Source organism: Sciurus vulgaris, assembly GCF_902686455.1.
Source record: "Sciurus vulgaris genome assembly, chromosome: 18".
Classification (NCBI taxonomy): domain Eukaryota; kingdom Metazoa; phylum Chordata; class Mammalia; order Rodentia; family Sciuridae; genus Sciurus; species Sciurus vulgaris.
Window position 1 is genome coordinate 16,987,408 of NC_136479.1, and position 25,886 is coordinate 17,013,293.

General features: G+C 43.9%; 1 protein-coding gene across 8 annotated transcripts in view; it reads right to left on the reverse strand.

Moving 5' to 3' along the window:
• Positions 1-25,886, reverse strand: part of USP31 (ubiquitin specific peptidase 31) — a 128,466-nt gene that overhangs the window by 52,133 nt on the left and 50,447 nt on the right. For 2 of the 8 annotated variants that reach the window (XR_013760745.1, XR_013760747.1), the window contains exons 8-15: positions 24,945-25,022; positions 23,999-24,128; positions 19,896-20,015; positions 17,440-17,665; positions 12,180-12,338; positions 10,568-10,720; positions 6,022-8,648; positions 5,852-5,909 (exon numbers count right to left, since the gene is read on the reverse strand). Coding sequence is in view for 1 of the 8 variants with exons in the window: in XM_079121447.1 (XP_078977573.1) it covers positions 7,081-8,648; positions 10,568-10,720; positions 12,180-12,338; positions 17,440-17,665; positions 19,896-20,015; positions 23,999-24,128; positions 24,945-25,022 (2,434 nt within the window). In the remaining 7 variants the exon portion in view is untranslated. Of the gene's footprint in view, positions 1-1,726; positions 8,649-10,567; positions 10,721-12,179; positions 12,339-17,439; positions 17,666-19,895; positions 20,016-23,998; positions 24,129-24,944; positions 25,023-25,886 lie in introns of those variants that run through there. The other 6 variants (XR_013760746.1, XR_013760748.1, XR_013760749.1 and 3 more) reach the window with 5 other exon arrangements.

The following is a 25,886-nucleotide window of genomic DNA, read 5'->3' on the forward strand; positions in this document are numbered from 1 at the left end:
ACTCAGAGAACAGAGGCTAAGCACCAGCAGGCTGGACTTTCTAAATATATTTGATAATGGCGATCTCTACTGCCCCCAAATGGTCATAAGTGATGTGACATCCTCAGCAGGGAGTTCTGTCTGGAAGGATAGGAAAGACAGCTGGAAAAACACAGCCTCAGAACAGTATATTGTTAAAAACCAAAATACTAAATAGATGGGAGTAGGAGAGGACCAAGAAATGGATGTTCCCTTTTATACTGCCATTTCATCCTATCATAAACATTTGGTAGGAGAAGAAAAACAATATAAAACTTTGAAAAGTCTGTTGGAACAGAGTCAGAATGTGAGTTCCTTCTTGTCAGCTCCCTAGCCCAGGATGAAACATCTCTGATTATCAAGGAGAAAAGGGGAATAACAATTACTCTCAAAATCATATACGCAGGGATGTGCTCCTTCTGTTGTAAATTTTTACATAGAGGGCATCTGTATGTATCCTGTAACTTGCTTTTTGACATTTAACACTGCAAGTCTGAAGCATTTTGTAGACTGATGCAGTACAAATATTATTAGTCAACACCAAAAAGATATCAGTTGGCAAGGGGGAGACAAGAGGAATGTGGCTTGAAGAGGGCATCATGTAATAAATTTATTATATTTTGTTACATTTTCCACTTTTCTCTTAATTCCAACTGTATACTATATAATCAACTGCTGTTTCAGAAATAAAACGTTTTAAACATAAAAATATAAATTTTGCCTCTTGAAAGTGCATACACCTTGAATAATAAAACATACAAATAAATAACAGAAGTCAGTGATACATCTCATGCACTGGCCTAAAATAATTTAAAATGTATGATACAACTTTTCTTCCAGCCTCTAGGAAAGACATCCTGCCTTCCACTTTTCTGTACAACTGAAGAAAATTACACAGAACTATGGACGGTGTGTGAACAATACCAAAGCATTTTGTGTACAGTGATATACATGCAGATTTTACAGCGTAAATACGGAAAAGTTCAACCAAGAAACTACTCTGGTAATGGGGCCTGAATTCAGTTTTAACCAGTGGTGAGAGGCACAGTTGATGGGCAAATCCATACGGAACACAAATGCATACCCGAAAGGCCTACCAGGAGAACTTCAACTTGGGAAATTCTGAAACTGCCTTTCCCCTTGGCATAAGGAAACCTCACCATGTAGAATAGCACCTAGGAAATTTCATATTGCATCTTCCCAATTGCCACAGAGCTCTCTCCTCCAGGAGGCCTTTCTAAAGAAACATTTCCTTGTTATCTTTACTCTTTGAAATGTTGAAAATACCAGGTAAATCGTGTTTCTTTTCATTTTGTAGGCAGCATAATGCTCGACAGGATGAAACCACCCGAGCCCAGCAGATTATTTTAAAGATGTAATGCGTTCAGCTCACCACAGATTAAACCTAAATGTCATTTGCCTCCATAGGTAACATATACTGTTGAATTTTGGGATGACTATTTTTTAAGTTACATGAAAAAAATAGCAATGAGGGTTACAAAAAAATTGTTTTTTCCCAAGTAAAATGTTCACATTCATTTTCAAACTAAAAAGAATTTCTGAAACTACATCCTGGGTAAGAGCGAGCTACAGTAGAGAGTGAGCTGAGTACAGCGGCCTGGGGTTTGCTATTTTAATTACTACAAAAAGGCAACCGTTCTATCAAAAGCAGGGACAGGTTTTTTTCCAAGGCTAGAAAGGTTGGTTGTTTTTTTTTTTGTTTTTTGTTTTTTTTTTAATTTTCTTCTCCCAAATGTTCTCACTTGGAGGAACTTCCCTTCTCCTCAATGGGTTTCTGACCCACCATGGAATCTGGTGGTGGAGATTTGGGGGAAGGATGCAGACCCCAAGACCACCAGACAGGCAGATGCCAAGCCATCCACCTCCCAAATCAGGCCTGGAATCAGAGAGGCTTCGTATTCTGAACAGGAGGTTGATGTTTTCCTCCTTAACACAACTGAACAACAGGAATCACTCCTGAGACTTTGTAAGGCAGTGATTATCGCCATAATTCTCGGCAAAGGGATGGTGTATCGCAGTGGTTCTCAATTCCAACTACAAATTAGAAACACCCATGAGCTTTAATAATTCCTGGGACCAACCCCTATGCTAATTAGATCAAAAGCTTGGGAGGGGTCCCAGGCATTAAAAGTTCCTTAGATGATTCTAGTGAACACTGGTATCACAATCTCAGATAAGTCATTCAGAAGTGGCTCTCAAGTATGCTGTGAACCCCCTTCTCCCCCAAACTGGGAAACACTGCTTTTAAACGAATATGAGATGGATCTAGATCAGAATCCACTGCACAACACTATCATAAATTCCATGGCCTTATTCTTACTGTGACCAGTGGGTGGGAAGCTCCAAAGCTTTCCAAAACAGCTCTAAGTCTCTACAAAAGCATTTTGAAATTGTTAGCACTATTTGAAGCCACATTCTTTCCTTGTGACCACGATAGAACCCTAGAAGATATAAAAAATTAAAATCTATAGAAAATGGCAGGTTATTTTTAGAACAAAATACTTTAGGAAAGTCTTCAGGCTAAATACAGTATATACACCAGTGTATGTTCAACATCTCCAATTCCACTCCTGCTTCCAAAATACTTATTATTTTACTCACAATCTTACCAATAATCAAAAAAATTGGCAAAGAGAAACAGATGCGAAGCAAACCAAGAGATCACATTCATGCTTATCTACACTGATGATTAAGCCACATTTTAAAAACTGCAAATTCAAAAATAGAGATCCATAATCTAAGAGTTGACTTTTTTTTTTTTTTTTTTTTTTTAAGCTTAACATTTAGTGTAGTCTTTTCTTTTATTGGTTGCTTGCATAGGTAGTAAGAGCATGCTTTCTGGGTTAGATGGAGGGCATGCAAGACCATTTCCATTACTGGGGGAATCGTAAGTGGTCATGCTCAAAACGCGGTTGCAAAAACAAACACTTTCGGAGTTGATCAAAAGGCAGTGTGAGACACGGGGTGTTCTATTAAATAAAGGCATTGGGCTCCCCCATCCAAAAAAAAATGCAGTCAGGTTTAATAATAATGTTGCCTTAATGAAATTAAAGACAAAGCGTGCACACTCACAGCTATGTCTGTGTTTATGTTTACAACAGGCACTGGTTTGTCAGCAAATTTCACCCTTCTCCACTCCAAATAATATGAGCTTCAATGTGCCTCCAGAATGTTTTAAACTGTGCTTATGATTTGATACTATCTCAAAACTCCAACCCAGAAACACTATCTCTGTATCCTATAACAACCTACGTAGGAAACCGTAACTTCAGCTCTTCAGGAATTTGTCAGAATGAAATGTAACATCAGATGTCCATCTACTTCTAGAAACAAGTTTCTCTGAAATAAATGAGTTCTGTTCACTGTTCTCTGCTCCACTTGCCCTAAAGCTGCCACTACTGTTCCTGATGTTTCCATGACTGTTAATTTAAAGGAATGACAATTTCTTTCCACCCAGCAAAAAAATCCTCACATCCACCTCAAGACAAACAGATGATGAAATTCTAAAGTAAAGTGACTTGGATTTTCAAACTCCTAAATAGTAGAGACAGCTCATCCTGAGCCAGTGGCTCTAAGAGCATGATGTCTACAGAGATGAAGAAGGGACTTTTCCTTTCCAGACAGAAACAAGCATGCTCAAGAGGCCCGCGAGCCTTAGCCGCCTGGCCGGAACCCACTGGATCTTTCTGTTGACCAGGGTTGCCACTCCATTTAGCATCGCCGGCATTCCCTGCCTCACGCACGGTGCTGGCAGGGCTCTTCAGCTACAGCAGACTCCTGACGCTTTCAGCATGTCTTTCAACACAAACAGGCCCTCAGCGAACGTTTGCAGAATGAATGGATGATGGAAGAAGGATTACAGAAGAGTCTAGGCAGCCTCCCAGGCAATTTCAGCATACCACGAACACTACCAAGCCCACTGCTATGACTTACGTTCAGTTAGGCTGCTTTTAGGATGATAGACTACAAAAGGCAGGAGAGGGTCCACCAACAGGGGCTCCTCGGTTTCCTTGTGCTTCTGCATCCTCTAGGGGGTTTATCTTTATAAAAGGTGAGGTGGAGGGCAGTCTCTGATACAGCCCCAGGGCACTGGATGTTTATGGAAAGAGAAATCAAGAATAAAAAGACTTGAAGAAAAAAAAAAAAAGGAAACAAACATTACCAATGCAACACTACTGTTGGTGACTATTTGGTGCCCACAAGGAAAGGACTCCTGTCATCAGGACCATCTGGTTGTCAACCGGAAACCCAGGCCCACCACCCTTAGCAGATGATTTTGACCCCAAAGCACATACATGTTCATTGTGCCAAATAATAATTGGAAATTATAAAAGGAAGAAGGAAAAAAAAACCCTTGACGCTAACAAAGAACTGAACTGAACCAAGTAAAAATATTCCCACCTGAAAGAGCACCTTCAAACTTTTGGGAAAAATGTCCTTTCCTGTGGCTTAAGGTTATACTTAGTAGTTAGGAAAAATTAAATTTTCATTGTTTACTAACCCTGGAAATAGAAAGCTTAATGGTGCCTGGACAATGCCATATAATACTTGCTGGCATTTTTTTCTATTTAATTAAAACTGAAACAAGGACTAAACTCCATAGACATATAGTTTGTAGATTTTATTATATTATAGAAATTTTATTTCTAGATCCCATGGAAAATTAAAGAGACTTGTAGAGGTTTTTTTTTTTTTTTTTTTTTTTTAAAGGCATTACACATAATGGAAAATCCATTCCTATAGGACTCAATAATAAAAATATTTACCATTGTAAAAATCAAAGTAGTTTCTATTAATGCTTAACTGATTATGAAAAAAAGTGTTATGAAAACCCTCTGCCTAATGAAAATATAATCCTAAGACTGCTTTAGAGCTGATAGATTTCAAATGAAACCTACCTGCTAAACAAAGACAAGAGGTTCAAATTAGACAAACACTCAATTCCTGATATCGATGATCCCACAGTTGGTGCATCTTTTTCAGGAAATTAAAGCAATACAGGAAAACCAGAGGGGTGGCTGAACACCGGCGAGGCTGTCGGTGTGATGGAACCCAAGGCGGCCAGTCCTGCAGTCGGGCTACAGCCCAGAACGATGCCGTCTTGGGAAACCACGACATCACAGCACGAGGACGACACCTAGTGAAGTGCGAGCACAGGGTTGGGTGCCCGGCAACAGCTCATGCTGAATGAGTGGCATGGGCACTATGGTAACCTTCACAAGTGGAACAGCTAAGTCTCCACTGTTGCCAGGGTCAAAAATTCCAGCTACCCTCAACGTAATGGCCTCTAGATTTATAAGTTACCCGCTAATGCTCAAATCAGCAGCAAAACAAAGTGAAGTAACCTACTGGAAATATTTCCCAAGAGGTATTCATGGAAAAAAATAAAAGAGAAAAAAGAGGCAGGGCAGAATTCACAGCTATGCATGCATGTGTTGTAATTACTTCATACACAGCAATACTGAAAAGGGAGGTTATAAATGGATCTGTGCACCATGAGTTCAGGAAGAACCTGAATAGTCCATGACCAAAATAACAATAATAATAATATTAAAAATAATAATAATAGTAACAACAACAACATAAACTTAGCATTCTATATTTTATGGCAAAGTGACACATGCTATTCAAGGAGAATCAGGACCATGACTCTCTTGATATTTAAAAAAGCAAACAAAACAAAAGCTAAAACTTGAGCAGGAAATGATGACCAGGAAACCTCCACAAAGCTTGAAAAACTACAGCTTTGCTTATCTGTGAGATTTCTATGAGGTTCTCCCTTTTCTACATGAGAAATGCAATTTGCACTCACACTGCCAGATGGAACACACTCCAAATTCTGCTTGTGAGTTCTGGGCACGTGATTAAACCTTCGGCACAAAGAAGACATAAATGAGTTACTGAAAAGCAGTCATAATGAAAACTGACAAGCAGGATCCGAAGTGCATCTATAATACTTTGTCACACATCGCTTCGACATACCATCACTGACTCTTGGCAGGAAGTGACTTCTTTCCTTTCCAAGCTATGAGATGAGGCAACAAAAGCATGCAGGCGGGGGCCGCATGGAGCCTTCAGCTTCTAACAGAAAAAAGCAATACCAGAGAAGGAGAATGGTACTGACTCAAGCCTCCAGTTTAGAATCCATTTTTTTTCCAGGAAGTCTGTCAAAGGTGTTAACTGCTCTGGTACAGTTCAAAATCCAAATGGCCTTAGCCAGCAAATGTAGAAGGAAAAAAATTTAATTAGTGACTGGTTCCTGGCTATCCAATTTGCTACCTCTTAGGACATATCCCAAGAGTTAAGACAGATGAGGGTATGCACACTTCTGCAGAGATGAAGGTAGTGAAAGACTGCTTCTATCTCTACCATGTCTCTGTGACAGTAGGAGAAATGACACAGTCACCCACGCGTCACCTTCCTCTTTAATCCATTTACTAGTGCACATCCATCCTAGACTAGCTGAGTATAGATACCTGAGAAACATTAGTGTTAAAATATTGCCCTTTACAGAGACTGGTAGATGGGGCGCAAGTGCAGAAAGCAACAGTTTTTCCCTCGGTTTGCTTCATATGTTATTGTCACAGTTTTTAGCGTTCCTGGTGCCACTCGACAATCCGCAGTGTGGACAAATCCTACTCAGATGAAACCCAAGTCAAATAATTCACCCTTGCACACACTAATGATAGCTTAACTGGTTCACAGGTTTCAAGACCCTAATGTCCAATGAAAGTCATTAGAGTTCTCTAAAAAGAAATATATACAATTGCTAAAGGGTATTGTCTATAATTACTCCAGTTAGCCTGGTATCAATGCTTTGCCTATGGCTGTTATTTGGTTCAATGGCAGAATAAGGCGACGCTTTTAACAATTTACAATTGACTTCTCCTTGCATACATACACACACTCACGCACACGCGCACACACAATCAGGCACGTGACCCAAAAAGTAACAAAAAAGCATAGAGGGCTTTGGTGGGAGAGGAGGGGTGCTAAATAAATAAACGTCTTTACAGATAGAACACTTAGGCTGCAGAAACGTCACTGAGGCTTCTGCGAAGGCCGTGCAGAGGTTTGCATGCTAGAAGGTAACTTTTTGGAGGCTTTCTCAGCAGGCTGCTTGCCGCCAGGAGATGAGGGAAGTCCGGAATCCAGCTGGGAAGACTTGGATTTTCGAGCAGACAGCAGGGAATGTTTGGTGGAAGCAGGGTCCTTGGAGACAAGCTGTTCCTTTCCAACTGCATTTGCATTTGGTTGCTGGGGGCCTGGAGGCTGGGGGCCTTTCTCGGCCTTCTCATCCACGGCGTTCTTACTGACCAACCTGACAGAGCTCCCACCAGCCTTTTTAGACAGCAAGGTTGTCTTGCCAAGATCCGTTGACCGCCGTGTTTCCTTCTGTCTCAAGGCTGACTTGAAGAAGGACAGCCCCTTGTCCTCAGATTTGCTGTCCCTCTTCAGACCAGAGCGCACGCTCGTGCTGGGGGAGCGCAGGCTGGCCATGGAGGAGCTCCGCACGTGCCTGCCGTCACCTCTGCCCTCCCCAGCTCTGGTCTGGCTTACCCGAGGGGAGCTGGGTTTGGAGGTGGAGGTGACGCTGGCCCTGTCGGACCCCAGGCTTTGTCTGGAGCCCTCCCTACTCAAGGTCCGGTCTGAAGTCCTGCCCTTCCCCGGAGGGAAGGGGCCCCTGGTGGAGGAGCCTGAGGCTTTTTTGGCAGATGTAGCGGAAGCAGTGTGAGCAAGGGCAGAAGCAGACTTCTGCTTCTGTGGGGAGGAAGATGAGAGGGAATCATGGGACTTGGGGGAAGACTCCTTTTTGGGTTGGGCAGGAGCAGGGGATGAATGCCTTCCACTAGCCCTGGAAGAATCTGCTTTGCTTCGAGAGCGGGAAGGCTTTAGAGAAACTTTCACGGGAACAGGAGAAGAAGGGGATGTACTTGAAAGAGATGATTCTTGGCTTGCCAAGGCTGCTCTCCCCTTCCGCAAGCTTTTATCTGGTTCAGAAGTGCCTTTGGAGCTGGGGGATCTCTTGGTTGTGCTCTCTGGTTTCTTTGTGAGTGAGCCTGGGTGGCTTGGGGGTTTCACTTCTTTGACTGGAGAGCTGTCCACAGAATCGCTCTGATCCACATAAGCAATCTGGTTATTGTTATCAAATGCATCAGAGACGGGCGGTAAGCGATCCCCTTGTGCTAAGTTTTTGCTCTGTGTATCTATGACACTGGAGTTCAATCTGCGGGTGTCTGACTCGTCTCTGAACACACCCTCCATGACAGCCAGTGGGGCTCGGCCCACAGCCTTGTGCTCTCGTCGACTGTGACTATCACTTGCTTCCTGATAACTGCTGGAAAGGTTCCTCAAGCTGCCAAAGCAAGAGATGGAGACCTTGTCATCCACTGCCTCCCCAATCTTCTCCAGGGTAGAGGCAGAGCTGTGAATTGGAGAGTCCCCTGAGAAGCGGGAAGGAGAATTGGAGCGCATCTGCAGCTTTGCAGACAGGGACCAAGAAGGTCTCATGCAGTTTTCGTTAACAGCCAAGGGGCTGGTAACAGATGATCTGGACGACAAACTCTGACGCTGGACGCTCCTCACAAACGGCCGAGTTGAAAAGCCACCTGAGCACAGCAAAAAGAATTCTGTTAAACTAAACCAACAAAAATATTCTGAGGTCACAGACAACCATGTGACTTCAACCTTCTGAAGCTCAGTTCCCTTATCTATATAGGGACCTTCTAGATCAGGGGTGAGCAAACTGCTCTTTCTACCTCCTGGCTCTACCTCCAGGTCAGCACACTTCCCGCAAAGGCCCACAGTAAGAATGTTAAGATGCATGGGCAACCGCTCAACTCCACTGCCACAGCACAAAAGCAACCACGGGTGACAAAATGGGCGTGGCTGCGTTGTAAAAAACTTTAATACAGAAAAAAGGCAGCAGGCCGCAGTGGCCTGTGGGCTGCAGGATGCTGTCTGCTGACTGCTGGTCCACTGTGAGACTTAAAGAAAATCTTAGAAGTCCTGTGCCCAGCACAGGACCTGGCCCTCCAGATACTCATGAAATGGAAGCTACTAACCCAGCTTCCTCCTCTGCGTGGAGGACATCTGGGGCTCACAGAGGGAAGTCCTTGCTCAAGGTTACACAAATAATTAAACATGGAGCTAATACCAGAACCCATCACCCGTTGGCTCCCCACTCAATACCATGTGCAAGTGAGTCTGCCATCATCCACTAGACAAGTGGAGAAGAACAAGAGGTTTCAATGGAAGGAACCAGAGGCTTGGGCACAATACACACTGATCCTAAGCGACCTAACACTTCCAAAGAAAACGCTCATAATTAGAACAATATGCTATATTTGTAGTGGCTTAAAACTTGTAGAGAAAGTATTCTAAATTGAATTTTATACACACTCGATATTGCAGCTATGGCATTTACAAAACTCTACATAAATTCCTAAGAGGTAGCCTCTGTTCTGTGGCCCCACCCAGCACCATTAAATGATGATAAAGCTTAAGAGGATATTGATTCCACCAACTACACTGTTTAAAAATAGATCGAGGCAACCCATATTTAGACTTACTGTTAAAGTGACAGTGAAATCTAACTTTACAAGCTATGTTGAATATAACCTCCACCTAAACAAGCAAAGGCTCTAGCTGGCTTTTCATAAAATGTTAGGAGACAGAGGAGCTTAGCAATTATAGTTCATTATTCTTATTTTATAAATCAAACAGCAATAAGCCAGAAGAGGTGGCCAAGCTGGAACCTGACACAATCTCCTAGTCTGCCACCTTCTTCCAACCTCCTGTATCCATTCCATCTTCTCAGAATTATCCATCACCAGTAGAAACAGATTACAGAGATCGAAACGCTGGCCGCAGAGTGAGACCCGCTGGAGGATGAGTCACCGTCCTCATTACAGAGGCTGAGCTCACCCTCTCCCCCTTCCAGCTGTCAGTACCATGGTCGCCTGATCTTTCCCATGCCACCTGGGGTCCCTGTGAGGACCAAGGTCTATCCTGCCATTACTCAAGCAGTAAATGAAGGTTGGGGGGGGGGGGGGGGGGAGAAGCCAGAGTTTCATTTTTAATCAGATTTTCCCAGTTTTTATACTGTGACTATGTTCCGAATAATAAGCCTGAAGCTAAGAGTGTCAGGGGCCTCACTGCCAGGCTGGGACTCACCAGGTGGCCCTGAGCAAGGCACAACCTCTCTGAGCTATTACAGCCATTCTGAAAATTGTAAAAGCACTTTGGGGAAAAAAAGGTGTGGTGGGGAATTGGCATACACAGTTAAAGCTTCAGCCTGCACACTAGATCGTCAAAGTGGGAAATCATGACGTGGATACAGTCCTGGGTCACAGCGGAAAGCCAGTGACCACGTCCACAGACAACGCTACTTCTCGTGACACAGCCCCACCCTCGTCCCCTAAGAGTGCTCTCACTATCGCCCTGGGCCCTGCTCCTGGCCCTGAGGGATGCTGCATGTGCCTGCGAGTTGCTGTTTTGGAAACCCATCACCAAAGCTTACACCCACCATCATCTTCACTCCGCTCCCCGGTCATCTCCACAGACTCGGAGAGCGAGGCCAGGGAGGTGCGTCTGGAGGAGGCCGCAGAGGTCACGCTGGCTTGCTTGCTCCCTGGAAGCCGGCTTACCCAGTGCTCGCACAGGGAAGAACTTGTGGAGCCTGCAGAAAAGGAGGTGGGTGCTGAGGTGAGCCAGGGCCCCTGTGGCCAGCCGCGCTACATGCACCCTCACGAGGGGCTGTGAGCCACGCCGAGGGCAACGGGCGACCTGAGGACACCGTGAACTCCCACAGCTGGGTACACCAGGAAAGATGAAGCACAGAAGTCGGTTCCCGCACACTCAAGGTTTGCGGGAAGGAGAGGCAAGCACAGTGTGAACACTTCCGAATGCAATGTCTGAACCTTAAGAGTTGGCAAAAGATGGAACGAAGACAATGACTCAAACATTTGTTCGTTCTACAAATATGTATTAAGCATCTCCACACCAGGCACTGTTCTGAGCACCTGCAGTAAAATCTGACTCAGAGAGAAGAAAGAGCAATAGGCACTGTTCTTAGTTTCACTGCCTTAGAGAAATTTTCAATTCTCTTATAACATTAACAGCACACACATACATCCCTGTAGGTCCATCAGTCCCAGCTCCTATTTGTTCCAGGCATGACCTTCAATACATAATAGTGCAACAGAAAGTGGAAGCTGACTATGTGAAGCAGCACTACTGGCTCAGCAGACAAGAGCATGTCATTTCTGAGTGTATCTCACACTCTGGTAGGGCACCTAGGAAAGTCTCAGAGCAACTGAGTTTCTATTTCCTGTCAAGGAGGTGAGCAGTTATACCTGGCGTGGGGTTTGGCTCAGCAGAGCTCACTGTACTTGAGTTAGGCTTCCTTTCCTCTTCTTTGAACTTACCCCTCACAGGCTTGGAGACCAAGCCTTCCTTATCCTACCCTGTTGATACATTACCATGTTTTGTCCTCTGCCATAGTCTCTAAGGGTCAAACTTTACCATAGGAAGCACATGTGCCCTTCCTTGGATTATGTGTGATTGCATGTGCTTTGTGGGTGGGTGCTGGTTTATGCTTATTAACCTAACAGGCTAGATCCCACGAGGCTAAATCCAAACCATCTATTAGAGTTGTCAGTCCCTTCCCAAAAAGAACAAGTTAATCTTACTGGAAAAAATAACTATTTCTAATGGTACTTGACCCTTTACAAAGTGTGTTCACAGCCTTTACCTAATGTAATGCATGCAATGATCCCATGAGGTAGGATCATGAGCATCCACCCATTTTGGCTCAGATGGGGCATGCTCCAAGAAACCCCACAGAGGAGGTCTGACAGCAGCGTGCCGAGCCACTTCCCTGCTCATGTGCATGTATCCCACAGGTAAACAGCACAAGCTGTCTGAGCAGGCTCTCCCACCACTGCCTGGACTGTGCTGGGCCACAGCTGCCTCACAGCACACCCCACTTCCTTAATTGCAATCATGTTGGTTTCCAGACTAAATGGAAATTTGAAAATTAATCTGCTCAAACTGATAGTGTTGAAGTCTGTGAGACATCCATGAATTACAATTTTCTGCTCTGGAAAAACCTTCCCAGGAACAACAGTCGGCCTTACCAGCTACTGAGCTGTTAGCCGACCACGACGGGATGGCTGTCCGCCTCTGGTAGAAGAGGATGTAGGCCGTCTGCGTGCACACCTCATCTTCTGACAGCTGCTGCACATCACTGTCATCAAAGCAGTACCAGAGACCATCCACGGAGTTCTTGCAGTACGCTGCCAAAAAGAGACCATGGTCAGTACCACAGGAGGAGCAGCTTTGGCTTACACAACTAATTTAAGAACTTTTTAAGTCTGCACACAGAAATTTTTTAATAAATCCAAATTCCATACCACATTCAAACAACACGCCTCAAGAAATTCCAAACTATTTCAAATAGATATAGTTTTATTTCATCTTAGAAAACACAATATACTTATTTATTTAAACTACTGGGTCTGAACCATGGACAATTTTGCCCTGTAGGAGACCAATATTTAGCAAGAATGGAGACATTTTGACTGTCACAACTGAAGAGAGACAGGGAAGTGCCCAGCACCTAGTGGGCAGAGCTGGGGATGCTGCTAGTCATTCAACAACATACAGGACAGCACCCCAGCACAGAATTACCCAGCCAGAATGGCAATAGTTCCAGGGTTAAAAATCATTAAAAATCATGACTTAAGCATGTTATAATATTTAGTGTTTACTAGGGACATAAAATAATATAAAGAGAAAAAACACTACTAGTCCAGTATCTAATATTTAACATTTAATGCCAAGCATTTCATTTAATCCTGAGATTTGTTTTATTATCACCACCATTTTTATGGAGGCTTAAAAGACTACCCAGCATATCCACCATCACGCAGGTGATGAAGGACAGAGCCTGCATCATTTCAGGTTCATCTAATTCTTGAGCCTGAACTCAATCCCTATCCTACCCTGCTTCCCTCAGGGTGACACAAACAATGTTCCATGCAAGTTCTCTGGCAAGCTGAGAACATACACACTCGTAAAGGCATGAAGTCTCTTCCACTTTAAATTTCAAGCCTGAGGTAGAAATAAAAGAGTATTCAAGTACCAGCAAGAAAAGACAAAAACTTCAGAGTTTGGTGCTGGGGCTGTAGCTCAGAGGTAGAGTGCATGCTTAGCATGCGTGAGGCTTGGGTTCCAACCCCAGCACCCCCCCCAAAAAAATCCATGAAGCCAAGTCATCCTGAAAAGATGTATCAAGGGGTCTTATAAGCTTGATCCAAAGAGGCACATTATTATCACATTTTCTAAAAATAACCGTTTACTGGAGCAAGAATAAATGAGTGCTATAACATTTAGCTGAATGTTGAAACAGACTCAGTACACCCAAGGACAGGGCACAGAAGGTCCCGAGAGGCACCAGGAGCAAACCCTTAAGAGGCCACACTACTTTTCCAAGTGTGGAATGGTAGGAAATAAAAAGGGACCCAGACAGGGGTTACTATACCAAACAGGTCCCCAAATGAAGAGCAGAGGAAGAATCTATAAATGTGGGGAAGTTCCTCTGCAGCTATGAACACAGCAAGAACCAGAGGGGAGAGAAACGAAGACACAGCAGCAAACAGCTATAAGAACACTTGCATGGTGTCAGGTCAGGCTGATGTATATGAGCCCACTGGTGAGGTGGTGGTGAACGTAAGTTAGAACCGTAAGAGGTGGGGAGACCTCCAAGAGATGGGGACAATAACCTTGCTCTGGTTTGGGTCTACTCCACATCACTGTGTGGAAACGAAGGCAGCACAGTAACTCACTAATGAGCAAACAATGTATTTACAAAATAATTCTACTTGCTTTTCTTCCTAGCCCTACCTTCTGAGGTGTTTCCCAGGCCAGTGCTACTCAAACTGTGGCCAGAGATTGGTGCAGCCCCCACAAGAGAGGCACCAAAATGGAGAGAAGCATTCAGAAACTGACATTGCAATCTGATACTGCTGCTTTGTTTTGCTGTTTTTTTACAAGAGCTGGCTCGTGAAGGATTGGAAATTTTAAAATAGAAAACACAAGGCCTGTATCACAGATGATTTGGGAAGCTCTGCTCTAGATCCTTGCACAAGTTAGCCCTACACAAACCATGTAATTATAGCTAGAACTAGTAAAACAAAGAACACATCAGAACAGACGCTCCAGATGAAAACTTAACAGGAGAGTATCTTTAACCCAACAATGTTGGGGTATTTAAAATGTACTCTAAACATTTCGTATATCAGGCAAGCAACAATGTGGCTTCAGCATGGGAAAGGGGAAGTAGCAAACCTCTCTGAGCACCTCTCAGGTAACAGGTCCTGAGACAAAGGCAAGCTGGCTTCCTGCTTACAACTGTCATCCCCAAGTCAGAGCAGGCTGCCTAGCCAATGCCACAGAGCTGGGAAGACGGGTCCAGCTTATAACCTGAACTCCTTTCTTAAACTATACTGCCTCGAGCTTTTCAGGCACTTCCAGTCTGTTCTACGTAAAAAGCAACATATGAAAAAACCTAGCACCGTCCTATTTTTCCAGATAATTTCTTGCTAGAAAGCATGCAAACAAGCCAGTCCATATTGTCCTGATAAGCAGTGCTCTAAATGGAAGATGGCATCTTCACCAAAGCTGAGGCTGGACAAAGAGCAATCAGGGATGCTGGCAAAGTCGGTACTATGTCAGGTAATTAGTGAAGTGAAATCACCTCTAAGTTCCTCCTGTTCTAAGGGCCCATGAATCTATGACTCCACAGCTTAGTATCAAAGAACACAGATACTACTAGTAATGCCACAAAACCAACAATCCAACTAGATATAACCTGTACATAAGGGCCCCCATAAACAGAAACCCAAAAACATGCAAGACACTAAATAAAACATCACAATTTAAATTGGGCTTAAATCAAAACACAAAGGTAAAATACATTTAAGCATTTAATGAACATTTTGCTCAACTGGAACTTCCTTACCTTCTTTTGCTCCTGCAAGTACTTCAAGGCAATTCAAGCCACTCCACCATGAGATACAGTCAAAAGTTGGGCTCAGTCCTCTCACAAACAACTGCTGCCTACGGTGTCTAAATATAAAGACCTTGAACTAAACGGGTTTCAAGAACAGGAGGTCGGAGGGCTAGGGATGAAGCTCAGTGGCACAGCACTTGCTCACCATGTGCGAAGCCTGGGTTCAATCCCCAGTACCCCCAAAAAAGTATAATCAAATAAAAAAGAAGAGGCTGTATCCAGTCATTTTTCTGGCCTCCTATCCTCCTACTGGGGAAAGAAGCAGGCTAAAGAAAGGAGCATGCAACAACACTGCTTCCACCAAGCTGAAGGAAGGGAGGGCTGAGGGTAACTGCTAAGGAAAGACAACACCCACTGGAAGAGCCCAGGCCGCCTTCGTCTCCACTACCTTTACAAATCAACATCAGCATAGCATGCGAGGGTACTGTTAACAAACCAATGAATTGATGAAGAAATAAAGTCCCTGAGAAGTAGGTGGGAAATAACACTGAGTATAAAGAATGCAGAAAGCTGTGTCTTGGAAACCACATACAGCTTAACCAAATTAACAGCACTACCCGTATTCCAACTCCACACGAACACATGTCCAAGCAAGAAGCCCTACAGGATGCCTGGTCTCCAGATGGTTCATACATGCTTTCAGCCCAGTACTTCCACTTCTGAGACCCAATCTCAAGGAAATGCAGAATTAAAATTCAGAAAAAGTGCTTACACAGAAAGATGCCCATCAGTAGAGGTTAGAAGTTTAAAACCAGAAATAATATAGATGCTCAGCAATGGGGAATGGTAATACAGTCATGTGTTGGTGAATGAAAGGAATATGTTCTGAGAAACACATAAGGTAATTTTGTTGTCAAACATCCTGAGAGTATAGTTACACAAAGACATCATTAAATGATGCAAACACATAGGGCCACTGTGGTATATATGGCTCCTCAGCCCCCTCCTTCACCCACTACTCACACTTAACCACAGAACACACCTCTACCACAGAACCTACCACACATTACGGCTCCTTTTTTTTGCAGGGCATGAGGGAATTGGTGGTGGTTACTGGGGATTGAACCCAGGGCGCTTACCCACTGAGCCATATTTTTTTATTTTAAGACAGTATCTCACTAAGTTGTACAGGGCTCGCTAAATGGCTGAGGCTATCTTTGAACTTGAAAATCTCCTGCCTTAGCCTCTCGAGCCACTTGAATTACAAGCACATGCACTGTACCTGGCTATGTTATGACTCTTCTTAAATTTTATTTGTCTCTACATCTTCCCCTATTTGATTACACTCCTGGAAGATAGAGGTTGGGACTTACTCATCTCTGGTGTGACAGAGCCCACTGCAAGCTAAATATAAAGTGCTTAATAAATGTCCAACTGGACACAACACACCAGTGTAAAATAACAGCAACAACTTACAGAAAAAACATTGGAAGTGCATGCCATTTGTGAAAGTGACACCTGCATACAACAGAACATTAGTCAGTGTTAAAAAAGGAAGGACATTTTGATACAGGCTACAACACGGACAGACTAGTCCACAAAAGGACAAATACTGCACAGATTCACTTACAGGAGGCACCTATAGTAGGCAAATTCAGGAGACAGAGTGTGGGGGCTGTCAGGGCTGGGGAGGGGAGAGTGGAAAGCACGATATAACAGTACAGAGTTTCAGCTGGGAAGATGAAAAACATCCTGGCGAGGGACAGTGACAATGGGTACAACAGTGTGGGTGTACTTAATGCCACCCAACTGTATGATTAAAATGGCTAAAACAGTCAATTTGTTATGCACATTTCACAATTTTTCAAAATGTTAGGAAGGATTGCCTAAGGGATAAATCCAATGATGATGGTATTCTTCTTTCTAGTTTCTAAATTTCACATGATGAATGCAGCTGCTCGTGAAAGGTAAATGAATGAAGATACTATAAAAGTAGTTCACGATCACCCTACTCACTCATCAATCACCCTAATCAATCACGCTAGTTCACTAACCACCTTCTAGGGAGAAGCTAGACCCTCAAGGGAAGAGCAAAACCTAAAATAGGGAGTGCGAACTAGGAAAACCAAGGGTGGCTCCTCAGCCAGGCAGATGGTACTAGGCACATGCATTCTCCAATCGGGTCTGGTAGCTGCTGCACCTTCCAGCTCAGGAGGAAGAAGAAGAGTTCTGGGGTAGAGACCTGGAGCACCAAACTGTCCTCACAGGTGGCACCCTGCCCACTGGAAGAGAAAGGGAGGTTCTTAAGCCATGTCACTCTGTCACAAGCAACACCCGCCTGAAGGAGCCGTCCGCACAGACACACGGCCTCTCACACTGCAGACCTGTGTAGTGCCCCCCTTGCATGGTGCCATGATGATTGCACACAGCATACAGGTCATAGATGTAGTCCTCAGGGTCCCTCCCGAGTCCATAGGGCCGCCTCCACGGGGACCAATGGGATGGCAAACTCCAGCTGCTCTGGCTTCTCTTAACCACATGAGGAGTCATGTCCAGGCCAGTCAAGGGGAACTTGACCATGTTCTGAAGTTTCATACGCCTGTCTCCTTCCTGTTGCAAGAAGAAAAACAAATTCTGATGATGTTTTAATGTAAGCAGATGGCAGATCAGCTTAGCCTGGAATGTGGACCCTATCCACTGAAGTAGTTCCTAAGACACAGATAAAACAGGGAAACAGACAAATAAACAGTCTCAAGGAGCTGGAAGAACCGGTTTCACATAAATTAAAAGTGGTCTAACCACGTGTAAATGAGCCTCCTGAGTCTTCATTTCCTATCTACTAAGGGTTTTTAGATTTTTAACCTTACAAAAAAAAAAAAAGATAATTTCACAAGGTTCACCCTAATACCTGGCAGAGGCATGAAAATTAGCACAGTGACAACTACATGAAGGGCAGGCCCCAGGACCTGGCACAGGAGTCACACAGGCAGTGCCCCTTTTCTCCCCACCACCCCCAAGTGCATTGAAGTTTCATGCTGACTTAGTTTGATATAATTATTCAGCTGACAATCCTGGTTAACCTGCACTTTCCATTGAGTCCACGGAATATCCTCTGACACGAACCACTGGTTGAACAGACATTTACTGCATGCATCTTGTGTCCATAGGAACTTTAAAACTAATCAGACCTAGATATGCCTGTCCCAAAGAGCACGGATCTACCAAGGGAAGGAAAGCACTCATAAGAGAAAGGGAGAAAGGGTCCTGAGCAGTCAGGAAGGCCAGGCTAAAGAATGTGGACCCCATTCTGTAGGTAAGGGGCCACCCTGAGGCTTTTATGAAGGTCATGTCTCCAGACTCATGGGTGAAGAACTGTGTGCGCAGAACATAAAACAAGTTAGCAGGAGCAGAGCGACGGAAGTTAAGAAATCAATCCAAAGACAATGCAACTGAGACCAGCTGGAAAGTAGCGAGGTGTCTACCCTGGCAGGGTGACAGCTGGTACAAGGAGACACATCAGGAGTCAAGGGGGAGACACAGCCATACAGAAGTGACTGCTTAGCGGAGAGGGACCAGAAAGAAGTCAAAGATGATTCTATAGTTCTGTCTGGGTTTCTGGAAGGGAAAATGGACATGCCTACAAAAGAAACTGACAGCAAAGGAAATGAGTCTGGTGGGGAGGGGGACTTCAGAGAGGGCTGGGATCCAAACCCTCGACCTGCTTTCCACCCACAGAGCCCAGTGGCAGTCAGCAGGGAAATGCCCTTCCTTCACTACCACAGCAATTCAACTCTGAACCGCTGTGAAAACCCAGCCATGGGGCCAAGGGTGCGTCGCCCTTTCACCTCTGCTTCCTCAGAGCCCTCAACCGCCCCAGTCCACTTACACCGCTCCACCTCTGTGGCCACGCGCCGTCTGCAGCCAGCTACGGCCCCCGCTGGATGACCACAGCCGCCCCTCGGGGCCTCCCTGTCTTCATTCTTCCAGCCTCTCATCTGCTCTCCAGAGCGGCCACAGTGATCTTTTAAAAACACACTCGGCAGTGCTGCTTCTCTGCTCAAAGCCCTCACCAGAATTCTACACTGCCTACAAGGACCTGCTTGGACGACAGCCCCCACCCTTCCCAGGCTCTGGAGCACCAGCCCCACTTTCAGCCTCTCCCAGTGCTGTGCTCCCTCGGGCCCCCGGGCTCTGCGCACGCTGCTCCCTCTGGCACTGAGTGTGCACCGAGGCTTTCATCTCACCTGGGAAACACCTGCTCCTCTTTCAGGTGCAAACCTTCTTAGAGCTAGGCCTCCCAGATTCGGCCAATGCTCACCTCCCATTTACCTCTCCTGTGTGGGGCTGTCTAGGGCAATCCTGGCCCCAGGGAAGAGACAGCCTTTTTGGAAAAGATGACCCACAAAGCAATGCAATAAAGAGCACATCTTCCCTGTATACGTTTGTGACTCATCTCCCCAACTCCTTGGGAGCAGGACAATACCCCTCATTGCATTAGGTAGAAACAGAATTCCACCTCCCCAAAAAGGATCTCTATTAACACTTTTCCCCTTAATCCTAAAGTAAACATAACAATACTTAAGCATAACATTTTCAAGTGTAAAGCAAACTCTCAAGAACAAAGTAAACTACCTGCAATATGAACTGAAATATTTAAGAAGTAACGGGTCACAGGATGCTCAAATTTTGCTTTGAGAAAGAATAAAACACAACCCCGAACACAGACAAATATATGTCTACCATCCAGACAGGGTCAGGGGATCCAACAGGGATACCAAAGAACCCACACAGTCACCCACGGCGGGTGTAAGAAACTTGGTCACAGCCACTTTTCCCTTACCTGTCGAAATCTCTTGAGGTGTATGATGAGCACGTCAGGCAGAGTCCACAGGCTTAACGTGATGCTCCCCTGCTGCAGCTGCTTGCAGTGTGGGCAGCGCCAGGCGTCATCTGGGGCAAGCTGAAACAAGGCGCATGACGTCAGTTACAGACCCCTTAACGTGTGACCTGGTTATGGGAGACAGGAGTACCCCTTTCTTGCCCAGAGCACGGCACAACTCAGAATCTCTCCAGAAACTGCACAATGAAGTAACACAATCGCAGCTGGTACCCAGCCAGAGCTGACGCCCAAACACGCAGAGATTATCCACAAGGAGGAACAACCAAACTGGTAAACGCCTCAGAGAGGCTGTCAGATGTCCACCGATGCACCCCAACTCCACAGAGCTCCACACCCAACTCGTGGACTTGTCACCAACGTGCTCCTGTACATCCTACCTCAGCAATACCACTACTGCCCACCAAAGATGGAACACTGGCTTATTCCAAACCTCAAAACCCTTCCCACTTCCCTCCTCCTCTTGCTCCAAGTCCACCCAGCGAAATTCTCTCTCCACCATTTCTCAGGCCTCCTCTCCACTCCCACGAGAACCACCTTCATCCCAAGTCCTCACGCACTCTCACCTGGACTTCTCTGCACTTCCTGTTCTCTCCCATAAACTCTGAACTGCTCTAAACAAGCCACCCCTTCTGCTACCAACAGATCTTTCTAAACATCAACCTGAGGCCCAAAGTCCATATGTCATCCCTGTAGGGAAAAATTTCACAATGAGGACATACTCATTTACAGGTGCCAACATAGGAGAAATTTTAACACACGCTGGAGCTCAGAAGACATATCGCATCTGGTTTCATCACTGTGGTAAGATAAGGGAAGCCCTGGGAATGCATAACAATTCCCACTGGGATGGAAGCTAAAGGCAACGAGGTCAGAATCTTGGGGAATGTACGTTTTTAAAGGAAGTACCCAAACCCAGAAGCCACCAGAGCCTAAAGATGCAGTCACAAAAACAGGCAAAACAGAAGCATTCCCTCTACACGTACCAAGAAAAAAGAACGGAAAGAACGCGTGGTCATCTGTGGTATGAATGGTAAAGAGCCCAAAGGAAGCCTGAATTGAGGCTGCTGAAGGGAGCAAATAATGAGCCACCCAGAATGCCCAAGTCCAGTATCCAAAATGCAAGTCAGACAGACCACAAGAGGCCTGGGAGGGAGAGGAGAGAATAAGTAGGGAAGTGAATGAAGAGAGGTGAAACCATTAATGGTAAATTCACAGTGGGAGGAAGACTGGTGCATAACCTGAGAAGGAAGCAGAATGAAGGGAATTTTTGTTTTTTCCATGACAAGGAGACCAATCATGCTTGTTAAGAAAACTGGGAAGGAATAGAAGTTTTGAGATGAGAGTAAATCAGAGAGTCAGACCCAGACTATCATCTGGTAAGCCTGCATCTCTGTGTGACATATTAATACTCTCCATACATGGCCATCCAGCCCAATGTTTGTAGTAAATAAACAGATTTTTGTTTGTTTAAATCACAGCATATTATATTATTTCATAAAATACAGTAAGAACGGTATGACACCAATTGCCTTGACAGTTTCCATGACATTTCTCTGGTTTCTGAAGTGAGCTCACTGCACACTGCTAACAGCTCCCAGACCTGCAGACAACACTCTGAGCATCACTGGTCCAGCTGACTCTGCCTAGCAGCGAGGAGAGGCTAGTGCAGCAGGCAGCAACTCCACAGTCTTCCTCACGTGAAAATCAATCATTCCCCATATCTCCGATCTCTAGACGCTGCTGTTTATATAAGATTACATCCACTCCCTCACGCACAGGACGGTCCTTCAAGTGCCTGAAAGTAACTATCAGATCCTCAAGGAGGATGTACTCAGCTACCTCAGTACTTCCAGGTGCTACCCTACCAGAAGCTCTCTCTGGATGTGTCCCAGTTTGCCATCCTCCTCCCAGTGAACATTTAAAATGAGGAACAGAGCAGCACTCTCCCTATCAGAGCTTGGGGTGCTGTTTCTAAAGCATCCACAAGGCAGCACAACAGTGGCTTATGCCTATGAGGCACTGCTGATCAATACTGAGCTGCAGACAACTAGACTCCAAAGTTACTGTCACACAGCCTACTTTAAGTCTCACAGCCTCTTCTACATTTGTACTGTTATTCTGGGGCCTAATATTAAACTTCCCAAGTACCGCTCATACATTTCAGTACGTACTTATTGAATACTTCCTATGTGCCGAGCACCGTTCTGGGTACCCAGATTATTTAGTGAAGCCAGATGAAGTTCATCTGTCTTAATTCACTCTACTTTACCTCTTGTGCTCCAGCTACACAGGTCTCATTTCTGTTTTTCAACCATGCCAACCTCCTTCCTTCCCCAGGACCTTTGCTTCCTTTATTAATTATCCCTTCAGCAGGACAGTAGGCTGTCTGTCTTGACATGTGTATCCCGTGACTAGCACAGTACCCAGCACATAGGAGGTATCTGATAAACACCTAAATGAACGAACCCCTACGGAAGTATTTTGCTAACATGAACTCATCATTGTAGCTCTGCGGGATGTTCTGTAGATACCAATGCTATCATCTAGTAGACCTGCTCACCCCTAAACTTTGTGCTATTCTCAAACATATCTCAGATCAATTTTTTTTTTTTCCTTTGGTACCAAGGATTGAACCCAGGGGTGCTTAATCACTGAGCCACATCCCCAGTCCTTGTTATATTTTATTTAGAGACAGGGTCTTGCAAAGTTGCTGAGGCTGGCTTTGAACTCACATGTCACCATCCTCCTCTCTCAGCTTTCTGAGCCACTGGGATGACAGGACTGTGCCCCACTGAACCCGGCTCTCGGCTCAGTTTTTTATAAAAAGAGCTAAATAGAACAGTATGTCACACAGAATTTGTAATCAACCAGTTTCAAAGTTAAATATTTCATAATTAAGCCCAAGATGAAGAAAACATGTCTTGTGAAAAACTATTGATAAAGGAACTAGCCATGAACAGCTTGGGGTAGAAAAGACTTAGTGAGAAGATGAAAACTATTTTCAAATATCTAAAGAAAAGTAGAAGGAAGTTATGACTTTTGAGTCTTAAACTCAAGAGAGAGAACACCTCTTTTGGTGGTACTAACGGGAGCATATTTCAGGTCACCATTTGAGCTATCTAGAGAGGAAATGATATGTCAAGTCTCTAGTAGGCAAACCCCTCATAACAGAAAGCATTCAAACATAGGATGGACAATTACCCACTTGAAATTAGGTGGAAGAATTAAACCATTAGAAAAAAGAAGATTTACAGTTCCCATTAGAAAAAAGAAGATTTACAGTTCCCTCTGAGCCTGAAATTGCAATATTCCCTATGTATAGGGGTAAACAATAGAAACTAATGGTCAAAAATTATGATCCTAAGTATCAACATAAGATTAAATGTACTCCATGTGCTCTGGACAAGGTTTCCAAAGTCACATAAAAACCACACAAGCCCGGCTCCCACCCACAGAGACTTAACTGCACACCCATTTGTTTCAATATTTTCTGAGTCCTACTATCTGCACAGCACTGTGCTAAACAGTCCAAAGCACTGCTCTCCAACAGAACTTTATATCTGCTTTGTTCAGTACAGGAGGCACTATCCATGTGTCTATTGAGCACCTGAAATGATGCTTGTGCAACTCAAAAACTGGATTTTTATTTTTATTTTAATTAATTTAAAAAAGGTGCTGACACTATGCTCTTAGCATACAGGTACTAAGTTGAGAAACACTGTTTTCATTACTAAGGAAAACAACTTAAAACTTCTACATTAAGACAAAACAACTGAAATTAAAAAAAAAAAAAAAACCTGATTTTAAAAAAAAATCATGAAGGTTCGTTTCTAGAGCATTCCAATTAATCAAAAATTTAAACTTCTTTTTGTTGTAAGTCTTAAAAGGAACAGAATACTCTATGTATGTTCAAAACTATGCAAATGCAAAATCACAGGGATTTTTTTTTTTTTTTTTGGGCAGAGTCCGTTTCTTTACTGTCACCTTGCCATTTCCCCTTCCCTACTATCTCAGCGCCCAAGAAACGCTGCCCAGCCTCTTACTCGTTCCTCTTTGGTGTAGAGTTGGAAACACTGGGATAAAGTGCAGGTCTGAGGTTGATGGTGACGCTCCCTCTGCAGGCGGACACTTTCTGCATCCGGGATATACTCATCTTCAGTATTGACAAACAAGCTACAAATTAAGGGGAAAGACATTATCAGAGAATGTCTTAAAACACAGACACAAAACTGCCACTACAGCTTTACAAAGTGGCTATGAGTTCATCACTAAGAAGATCAAGGTGTAAGAAAGCAAAAGTGGTCATCTAATGCTTCCATGTCCCAAAATGTTCTTGAAAAGTTTTCCGTCTGCACGTTATTTTAAGAACTAAGTTAGGGCTGGGGATCTAGCTCAGTTGGTAGAGTGCTTGCCTCACAAGCACAAGGCCCTGGGTTCAATCCCCAGCACGGTGGGGGGAAAAAAAGAACTAAGTTAGAGTTAGTTTTTCTGGGACTGCCCATGACCTGTGCCATTAAATCATATATTCTTGTCCTTCACCTCTTAGGGCATGCATTTGATAAGCTTACTAGGGCAGATGGACTTATAATAAAAATCAAATTGGACCTATATGGTAATTAATGAATATATGGCTTCTCTCCCAATAGTAAATAAATGTTCAATGCTTTTGAGGTTAGGAAGAACATACAAGAAAGAAATATTAAACTGCTTAACCAAAGGATTAAGAGCATGCTTAGAGGGGATGGGGTTGTGGCTCAGTGGTGGAGTGCTTGACTAGCGTGTATGAGGCACTGGGTTCAATCCTCAGTACCAGATAAAAGTAAATAAATAAAGTACTGTGTCCATCTATAACTAAAAAAATATTAAAAAAAAAAAGAAAAGAACATGCTGAGATGCTAAAGAAAGATCCGTATTTTACCTAAATTGGAAAATCAATGGGTGCTCCTAAAATAAAACAATTCTATAAATATTAAGTAAAAGAATACTTACAAGTCTTTTGTCTCCTTGTCCCATTCTACCACTAACTTCACATGAGCAGTGCCACCTGGTCCACAAGATTTTAATGCCCTACAGAACGGGGGAGGAAAGATGACACATTATTTTCTTTTTTTAAAAAAATGATTTTACTTAAATGTGATTATGTTCTATCTACAATCATAAAATTACTGAAAATCTTCTTCAGTTTCCCCATCAGAAAAAGATTTCAGTGAGCCCATTACAAACCAAGATTTAGTAAACAGTTCACAAGTGGGCTACAAAATCTTTAAATTAAATGTCTAATATAGAAATAATGGAAGAAATGGATTAGAAGAAACAGAGCAATGCACTATAAGGCTGTCCACTGACTCCCAGATGTTCTGTGTAACCTTTCCAACTTTTGCCCAAGTTCCCAGCTACCCAGGAAGAGCCTGCCCTAGCACCTCTCCACCTGCCCCACACCATGCCTTGTGTCCACACCCATGAGGCTACCCTGGGCCTTCTTCCTCCCGCCTTCATGAAGCCACCCACTCCCGTTCACTGCCACCTACTGAGAAACTCTTTCTGCACTCACAGTTAATATTACTCACTGAATCTTTTTTATATTGTGCAATATTTTTTATTACTATCTAATCAATTAGCTCTCGTTCTCTAAAACCAAACAGGGAGCTTTTGAAAAGCAATGTTATATACTTTTTGAAAACCCTGAAATATGGGCACTAAGATATTTGTTGAAATAAATTATAATAAAGATAATGCGGGTTTTCATATTTATATATCCATATGTATATGCTGTATACACATATCTATTATTTTATCAGTAGGCTACTGTGAACCTAATAGAAGGATGTAGAAAGCACAGAAACAGCACAGTACAGCAAATAACTGACACAGAAAGAGAAACAGTGTAAAGAACTTTAAAGAAAAGGCACCATGGACAGAGGAGCCACTGAG